This window comes from Durio zibethinus, chromosome 2 (assembly GCF_047325235.1).
Source record: "Durio zibethinus cultivar Kanyao isolate XHJ-2024 chromosome 2, ASM4732523v1, whole genome shotgun sequence".
Lineage (NCBI taxonomy): Eukaryota > Viridiplantae > Streptophyta > Magnoliopsida > Malvales > Malvaceae > Durio > Durio zibethinus.
In genome coordinates, this window is record NC_143163.1 from 36,651,732 (window position 1) to 36,661,812 (window position 10,081).

The 10,081-nt window shown below is 28.2% G+C and overlaps 1 protein-coding gene across 1 annotated transcript; it reads right to left on the reverse strand.

The window, feature by feature from the left end:
* Positions 1–3,318: 3,318 nt before the first annotated feature.
* LOC111317538 (myb family transcription factor MOF1-like) lies at positions 3,319–7,402 on the reverse strand. Its single transcript, XM_022919971.2, has 6 exons — positions 6,505–7,402; positions 6,302–6,378; positions 6,086–6,122; positions 5,297–5,444; positions 4,837–5,107; positions 3,319–3,690 (listed from the first exon to the last, which is right to left on the reverse strand). Exons 1-6 carry the CDS (start codon positions 6,629–6,631, stop codon positions 3,379–3,381), a joined length of 972 nt encoding a protein of 323 aa, XP_022775706.2. The 5' UTR covers positions 6,632–7,402; the 3' UTR covers positions 3,319–3,378.
* Between the last annotated feature and the right edge of the window lie 2,679 nt (positions 7,403–10,081).

Consider the following 10,081-nt stretch of genomic DNA (forward strand, 5'->3'; position numbering starts at 1 on the left):
TTTGTTTTGTTTTTGCTTTCAAGAGTGAACAGCCTATTTACATGCCATTAGTCCTACACCAGCACCTTCTTCATAATAACTCTACCAAAGGCAATGTTATCGCTGGAAGATCGTCACCAAGAGAGACAATCATACTTGCGGGGCATTGATGAATTTATCGGATTAGCCAATCATGGGTAGCTTTAATTGATAGGATTAAACTGTACAAATATAAGTGGTCCAAAATATTGAAATATGAAACCTAGCTACGTGTGTATACACATCAAGGTTTCCTGTTTCTTAAAAGAGCTATCCAACCACCATCCCTATTAACTATTAGGATACGTTAGAATATAAAATTATAATAAGATAGAATAAGATGATATTATGAATAGGATTAGATTAAATAATATTATTTTATATTTTATTTGATATAAATTTATATAATTTAATATATTGATATAATTTTTAAATATATAATAGGATATGTAAATTTAATCTTATAAATTAAAAATAATCATCTTTATTTTAGAAAGATTAAATCATTTTTTACTAAAAAAATAATTAATTTTTTTTACAATTATATTTTTTTTTTAGATATAAATCAAACATAATATAAAATAATCATTATCCTCTCTTATATATTATCTTATGCATCAAACATGATTTTAATTCGAAATATTATAGTTCATTTGGATTGTCACTAAAATTGAATTAAAAATAACTATGACATTAGTTATTGTAAAATTGAATATTATAACAATAAAATTAAAATAAATAATAAAATATGTATTTGGATGCAAACATTGAAATGATGGTGATGTGAAGTGTAATGAAAATAAAAAATGAATGCAAATGACATTAAATTAAAAATCGTACATAGTAAAAATTTTAAATTATTAAACATTTATGCAATTACTAAATAATTGAAATTAGTAAAATTATTTTTGTATTAAATAATAATTTTGTAACTAAATATTTGAAAATTAATAAAATGATTCTAATGTATCAAGTGATCTTTTTTTATATAAAAAAGTTGCTAATAATATATTTACATAAATTAATAATAATTTTAAAATTAAAATAATACTTTTTTTATTCAAGTTAAAGTTCTAAAAAAATTTAAAAAAATAAATAAAAGAAAGGCTTAGCAGCAGGTAGCATAGAATTTTTTAAAAAAAATTAACTTGAGCATGGGTTTTTAGGAAAAGAGATTACGGTGGGAATGAAAAATCCCACTGAGCCCTTTATCCTCCCATCCAAATTTTCACCATCCATACGAATTTTTCTTAGCAATCGCATCATAACTTGATTACCCAAATGCTTTTATATTTCGATACAAAAAAAAAAAAAAAAAAGATTTCACTCACTGAAGCGACATTCCGATTACATTTAAATCCACCTTAAAAGAGTAGAAAACATATGACAATTAATTTAACAAAACTATAAAAGTAATTAAAATGAAATTCTTACAATTATATCTCAACGCCAAAAACTTGAAAATCAAATTTAAAGATCTAGTTCATTTTGGTTGGGGGTTCACCCATCCCTGTCGGCCATAGGGCAGGGGTGGCTAATCCTATATATATAGACTATGGTCCTAATCTCCATCTTTTGCAGAACCCACGAATTTGTCTCCTTAAATTTTTCAACTTTGATATTTCAGATTCTAACAGCCTGGTTAAACCCCAACTGGCTATGACTCTCAAAATATTTTATTTTAGTTTGTAGTAAATTTAATTATGACTTCCCAAAACCTATTAACTGTTGACTTGGATTATTTTATTTGTATTTAAGGTTATATTAAAACTTTTTGGGTAATTGCTAACTTTAAAATATTGTATATTATTTATATATTCAAAAAATATTTAAAATTTAATTCAATTAAATAATACAATTACTCTTAATAAATAATATTCAATAAATTTAGAGTTTAAATTTTGATTCAAATTCAAATAATTCAACGAAACTCGATCGTAATGCTTACAATTTTTTTTTAATCTCTTTTAAGTTGTAACATGTCTTATAAAAAATTTTACATTGGATTAAATTATAGGTAAAAAGATTAAAAAAAAAAAACACTCAAATAAAAATTTAATAATTATTTAAGTCTTTAATATTTTATTACAATCAATTGAATCATTAAATATTTATTTTCATCCATTTAAACTTTTAAATATCTATTTTTAGCCAATTAAATTTTCACAAAAATAATTAACCATTTTCTCTAAAAATGGCTAAATTGTAAAAAATAAAAATTTCAAAATTTAATGATGGTAAAAAAAATATATTTAAATATTTATTAAATTTTAATTCAAAAAACTTTTCTTACCTTTTTGCCTAAATTATACATCTTTTTTCTCGTTTTCGTCCTGTAAGCTTAATTGTTTAGTTATGGTACGCTTGCACCATTAGGTATGCAAGAGGACAGTTAAAGTTAATTAGTTTAACGTTCATTAATTATTTTTTTTTAGATCATATAAAAAGGACAACTTATACAAAATTTTAGAGGTAAAATTTATAATTTTTTTAATTAAAAATAAATAAAAAATTTTAATAAATTAATAAAATTAAATGTAAATTTTAATAATATATAAAAATTATTAAAATTATTATTTATAATTTAAATTTGATCAATATTTATTTAATAATAAAAATTTTATAAATATTTTTATTAAAAATATTTATTTAATAAATATATCATAATTTATTAAAAAAATTTTAAAATTTTACACGCTTAATCTATATATATAATTTTTTATTAATAAGAAATTTTATGAAAAATTTCTTAAATCTTTTCCAGAGGATAGTGATATTTAAGCTAATATATTTAACTTATTTTCATTTTTTAACAAAATGTACAAAAAAATTTTACAAATTTTTAAATTTAAACATCAAACTTGAATGCTACCTTCCCTAACTTCTCTAGTACTTGACGTTAAGCCAAAGTTTGGGTTGTGCCCTGGGATTAATTATATCACTCAAGCAATTAATCTTTTCCTTTTCATGCATCGTATATTTTGTTTTTAACACTATTAAAATAATTCACAGCATACATGTTCCATACGATAAATTTTCTTAAAGATATACCGTCAGTTTCTCTCAATGAATTTCCAAGACCTAATCTCACTTCCAATTTTTAACTTGAAATTTAACCCATCAAAAGAATATCAACACTCCGATTTCTCAAATGTCTGAATTTAACTAGTTCTTCATGTTTAAGTAATTATACCAATAGGTAAATTCCTGTGAGTCCAAGTCATACATTCTAAACCAAAACCTCGATGAGCTCCATAGCTAAACCTTACTAAACATGATTAACCAGAGAAAAAAAAAAAGCAAGAAGAAACAAGATATAGATTTATTTATATAAGCTTGAAAAGAGGGAAATAAAAAACATTAGTTGCCACAAAGAGCAATGGATAGATCTAAGTTTAGACCCCGTTGGGCGGGGGAAGAGCCGGAGCAGTCTTGATAATTTGACATAGGGTAGGATGAGAAAGCCTCACTACTGCTGATTTCGCTTGTGGAAGAATTAGTATTACTTCTCTGGGACGTTGGATGAGGCAATGAGAGTGACAATGCTAATTCACAGGCGCCATCGCCGCCTTCTTCGTCACCACCAATGCGTCTCCTTACATTACGTTCAATATGTTTATCATCTCGCTCTGCGTGTTTTTGATGATCTTCTACTTGAACAACATCAGCAACCTGAGACAAGAATGGTTTAATCGGGGACAGCTACATGAATGCATGGTAGGCTTATTTTTCTAAGAAAAATAAGTGACTGTAGTACCCTGGTAGGCCAGAGTCCATGAACAGTGACCATATTTCAGAAATCAGATGGGTAAAAAACTCCTGGGTAAATTTCATGGAAATGAACCATCCACTCATAGAATGAGGAAACAGTTACTACTAAGACAAAAATGGATTTCCAGTAAAAACTGGTAAAAAGCTGTGAAATTTGATTATTAAGAGAATTAAATGCCGAGTTGATTTAGGACAAATGTTACCATGAAATTCAATAAAGGGTAGTCCCACCACTTGTAACTTGTAATGACCGTTGGGTCTAAAGAAGCAATGTCTGGTCCAAAGCAATAAAGGTTCATCTTGAATTTCCATTCTGACCAGCCCCAAAAAGGGGGGGGTCCCCTATTCATTAGAATTACAGTGGACCACAGAATGTAAGAACTCTATCAATCAGAGAGCTTTATGACAGTTTTTTAGGTCGTGGGACAGTGTAATTGCTAACCCAAAAGAAAAAAAAAATTCCTGGAATATCAATTTAATGAAGGGTAAAGAAAAGCTTTTTAAAGTAAAAAATGTAAAAAATAACAATAAAAATTCAGTTTAGCATTTGCATTTCTAGAAGACATTCTTTCCTTTAACTTAAGATGTAGAATATGCTATTCTCTCAGTCTACATTTATGCATTCACTGACAGAAGAAAAGAACACCAGGAAAGAGAAAAAAATTTATAGATGCAATTTTTTTAATGCTTTTTGGCTTCTTTCATTCTTTCTATTTTCCTTATATTCTTTTGCATTATAGGCTTAAATGGGGTTGTGCTTTTCATGAACAGGTGTTGAAGTGAAAACACTATGCAAACTAGACCTGTTGTAAGGCAAGTAGGCTTAAAAGGCACAGATATTCCCTGTTACTACTGGTCATAAGAGCCGCGTTGTGTGTGGAAACTAGCTATACAAACCAAGTCACCTTCCATGAACTGGTTGGAATTTAAAAAGTTGGAACCCAAAACCAACATTGCACTCAAGCTCATAAAGAAAAGCTGGCAAAAGAAAAATATCAGGAAGAGAGACGTAGAGAGAAATTAAGATGTGTGGGTTCTCTAGTGTACCTTGAGGAAATCAGATTCTTCCACTGAATATTTTAAAGAGTTGAGGTTGTAAAGATCATGTGGCAGAGAGAAGGTTGTGGATTGAGCCTGCTGAGAGTGAGACTGGGTGTGCTCCCATAGGAAAGCACCATTACTTTCCTTTATTCCCTTATGCACAGCCATGGTCTGCAGATAATCATCAAAAGAGTACGGATTTGAGACTGTCTCACATATTCCTTGGCTGCATTGCAGATTCTGATCAGAGCTTGATCTTCTGGTGTCGATTCTAGCTCTAAGGGAGGATTAAAAAAGAAAGAAATGAAATCAAACAAAAAGAATTTTAGAGGAAAAAGAAAAAGTAGTAGCTGAAAAGAAAAGATCATGCAATACAATCTTTTTTTGTTTGTTTCTTGCACTACACTCTCAACTTTTTTTATATATTTGTAAAGTCTGTACCCATGAGGGATAAAGCTAAGCTGACCTTTTTGAAGAAAGTGGACCGTAGATCAAATGGGAATCTGATTCTTCAATGGTTTTTGAAGTTGAGTTAAAACCCATATCATTTACTTCATCAACACATCCATCATGGTTCTCAAAAGATTGTCTTCTGCGATGGGTTGAGCTCCTTTCTGTCATTGAGAACCCCACCACACCAACACAGAAAGCAACCAAAGATACATGTTAGCTAGAGGAAACCAAAAGTTCAAAGTAATAATAATGAAAAAGAAAGAGTCAATGAAGTTTGGGTTTCAATCTTGGTTTATGATAACATGCATGCATTATTTATTCATGTTTAAGAAAAAAAGGGTAAAAAGGATGTTGCCATTTTTCATGGTTTGATTTGATTCAGAAAACATTTAGAAACAGCTACAGTCAAGGAATTGGGGTTATGGGTTTCATCAGACATTCCAATAGTAGACGATTTGCAAGTAAACAAGTTAATAGCTGTTCTCATCTGTTTTGGTATCAAGTGAATAAGAGAGAAAGAAGATAATAAATGAAGTGATACATCTACTCTTTACCAAAAAATATATAGGTGTGGGAGTATGATCTTTAATATTTAACACCAAAAGGCAAACCATTAGAAGAAAGTACCATGGAACGTCAGTCTTTAATGCAAAAACACACATACTGATGAATAATAAACAGCTCAATAGTTAAAAATTGAAAATTGAAAAAGCTATTAAAACAACAGACGCTTTTAAAAGGAGATTTAGAAATACTTGTGATAGTGCATATTGGAAAGGAGACAAAAAAGAGCTCTTGATACCTTGTCTGCCGAGATCACTTCTCATGCTCCGATACATCTGGTTAGAAGGAAAGGGAAACCCATGTGAACAAAACGATCAAGCGACAAAGAAAGATAATATTTAAAAACAGTTTTAAAGAAAATAGAGATTTGAAGGATAAGGCATCAAGACAAGGGAAGATCATAAACAAATCAAAACGATAGAAAAAGTGGGGAAAAAGAAAAGGAAATATCAACCTGAAGATGGCTTTTTACATGTGAAATGGTGAGTCCTTTCACATCCATCAGTTGAAGAACAAGTTTTGGCGTAGCTTCTGGCAGACAAGTCGAAGCCAACGGAAAAATAAAAAAGGCCATTAATTAGCTCAAAGACCAAAAGATACAAGCTGAAGAAGACAAAGAAAAAGGTAGAGAAAAGAAACAACAAAAGAAAAACTTACTGTCTTGACCACCAAGCCTTTCGATGGCATTAACAAAACAGTGATGAAGTTCAGGCGTCCATCTTAAACGAGGCACTTTTGATCTTATATACTGCCTCACTGTACCACTCCTCCCACAACTACCCATTTCCTCCTTTCTTTCAACCTCCTCCAAAATTCTTTCTTTCTTAGATTATCAGAAAAAAAACCTCAAATGGGTACCCCAAAGTCACTCCTTTTTGCCCAAAGGTATTATCCTTTCAGAACTTTCACTAAGATTCTCCCCAAAGAAATACGATCACTTGCAATAAACAAAGAAAGACTAAACAAAACTTAAAACAAAGGGACCTATCTTTCAGGGTTTTGTGCTATTTATTTTTTTTGAACTCGTGGTTCTTTCACGATTGTTGAAATTGTCTTTAGGCACAAACCAGCGATAAAACACAAGAAACAAATATAAAGAGACCAACCAAGGGAAAGAGAAAGAGGGAAAAGAGAGATCACAAGACAAGGAACAGACGAAGCTGTAAATTCCTTAAGGAGCACTGATAATACCTGCCTACTGTTGGCTTTGTTCTGTTTCTATACTCTATAATCTCTGCACACTTTTCAGAGATAAAAATCGAAAGACCGAAAGAAAAAGACTTTCAAACCCCAAAAATTAAACAAAAAATGAAAATCCCATCACGAGTTTCTGATCTGCCTTCCCTTAAATCATTACCCCTACCCAACTGCCTTACTTTGACCTTTGCCTCCTTCTCTCTCTCTCTCGCTGAATATATCAAGAGCTATCAGCTATAATTTCATACAATAACACAAAATATTTATATATTATTCTTTTTATTGTAGTACTGCCAACGTCGTCATGATCACAAAAAGGCCCCATGAAAATATACATATATAATTTTCTCTTCTTGCTTTTTTTTCTTGGGACAGATTTTATTTTTCCACAGCAAGGGAGAGGGACACGGTTTAGGACACCCCTTTGACTGTGCTGCCATTAAGGAAAGCTAGTACCATTTTTTCTGGCATACTTGCTTTAAAATGACGGTTTTACCCTCTTTTAAGACAGACATTAAGGTTTTATTTGAGTACGTCTGACCATTTCAGTTGGTATATGTTTTATATATATAATATAACCATTTTTATATTATAATTTATATTATAAAATATTAAATATATTTTTATTTTTATTTAATTTATATATAATTTTTGTTAAAATTTTAAATTATATTATTTTTATATTTTTATCATATCATTTTTAATAATAAACGCCTCTAAAATTATCATGTTTGTACCCTTAATAAGATTTAACTTGAAGTCCAAAGTGATTGGATTATGAATAGTAGTAAATAGTAATTTCCTTATGGGTTATGCCCTTAAATGGTAGGCAATAGGCTAAAAATAGTAAGAACAGTGGTGCTAGTCCTGGAGAGGGAAGACCAGAATTATTTAACCTAACCGTGGAAAAAAAACATAAAAATCCCCGATACCAAAAACAACGATGAGAGCTTAGGGTTTTTTTTTTTTTCCTTTTGATTGATGAGAAATTTAATAATACTAAAAAAACATTTATTTTGATAAAATATTAAGGTCAATGCAGAATACAGCATGTATTAATAAGGTTTTTTTTTTTTTCTTGGATGACACGTGCAGTTTCCGCATTTTTCAACTCACCATCTTAACTAGAGGCGCGTGGTGTATACTTGGCAATGGTAAATCAAAATACAAAATTTTTTGTTTATATAATCAACGATATCTCTAAACTTTGTTCAATTTAATTTTTTTAACAATTTTAAAAATACATTTCTTTGACATTAATTTATTGCATTTTTAAATTTTATTCCCAATGCTTTTTATATAAAAATAAATTCTTAATTAACAGAAAAATATGACTTCTCTAATTATCATTAATAATATTAAATACAAAAATTTATTGACAAATCAAAAAATTAATTTAAAGTATATACTCAACTTGGATTAATTTTGAATACATGTAAAGCTGAATAAGTGATATGTGAGTTTTTAGGGTAATTAATCAAATAGAAATTTTTTATTCAAAACATGAAAGTAATATGTTTTATAATTAAACATCCATGGGATTTATTTATTCCGATTTGCATGACTAAAAGAAATGCACCATCTATAATTTAATATGTAATTCAATCTCCAAAATTTAAAAAATGTTCAATCGATTTCATTCTTTTAACATATAATTAATAATTGAAAATAATTAAAAAGATGTGGACTCAAGTGTTGTGAATGACACTTAATTTTTTATAATAAAAGATATAAAATTGAGCACCATAAAAAAAAATCGAATAAAACTTTTTAAATCAGTTAATATATTTACTTACTAATGAGCCAAATACTGAACAAAAAATTTCGGTTATCTTACAAATAAGTGGTTAATTCAATTTATTAATATCATTTTTTATATAAAAAAATATTAAAAATTTTGTTGACGGTCATTTATTGAAGTAATTTTGAATATATAATTTACAATCATCTATTTAAATTATCATATACGATATATCTATTTTGATTTTGATAATTGAATAATTTATCTATATTAAAATTTTTTTTCATTAAAAAAAATTCGGTTACCTTATTGCGAAAAAAAATCTTAATGTACCAAATAATTTTTTTAACCAAAAAGGAAAATAATAAAAAAAAATGCATGTATCTATTTATCAAAATACAACTTAAAGAGGAGCAACATTTCCAGGAACCTTGTGATACATTGAAAAGAGTGCTAAATTTTTAGTTAATAATCAAGATCTAAATTATAAACAATTGTAATTATATATAAAAAAAAAAAAGACAATACTAGGCAATTTATCATTATAACTCTAAAAATAATATAACTACATAGGCATAACCCAAATTGAGTTAGGCTTGTAGATAATTTTTTTTTTTAAATTTGAATTCGATATATTATTTAATTAATAAATATTTTTTTTATTTATTTTAAAATATTAAATAATAATAATTTAACTTTTAATATTAAAAAAATTAATTCTTTAAAATGGGCAAAGTTTTAGACAAATTTTAAGAATCAATTGTACTTGATTTGATTTATTGATATATCTAAATAAAACTATTATAATCTCTTCAATATCGATGGATTTAATTTTTTATTTTAAAATTGATTTTATAGTGTTGATGAAGTCTTATCTTAATGATAAATAAGAGGTTTTAGTCAACAATGATATAATTTGTCGCTAATTTTAAATATAAAAAATTAAATCTTAGAAGTTTCAAACCATGTGGAATTTGAATAAATCCATATTTCTTTGTATAAACTTGATAAAAAAGTGCTAAATTGTAAATAGAATGTAAATATTTAAAAAAAAAAAATGGAAATGGACAAAGTCAACAATAGAGACAAATTTGACGTGAAAGCCCAAAGAAGACAAATGTCGTGGATGGTAGGAAAGATCTATACCGTCAATTTTCCAAATAGCGTTGCAAAGGAACCGGATCTCGAAGAAAAAATCAACGGTGATGGAGTGAGAGAGAGGAACACGTAAGTGGGAGCAGCTGATAAATAGGTTTCCGTATATGGAATTTTGGGAATAAGGAAAATTTAGATTGA

Coding starts and splice junctions, on each gene's coding strand:
- LOC111317538 (XM_022919971.2), bottom strand. CDS start 6,631: ATGGGTAGTTGTGGGAGGAGTGGTACAGTGAGGCAGTATATAAGATCA. Junction 6,123..6,301: donor ATGTAAAAAGCCATCTTCAG/GTTGATATTTCC, acceptor CCTTCTAACCAG/ATGTATCGGAGCATGAGAAG. Junction 5,445..6,085: donor AAGTGATCTCGGCAGACAAG/GTATCAAGAGCT, acceptor TCTCAATGACAG/AAAGGAGCTCAACCCATCGC.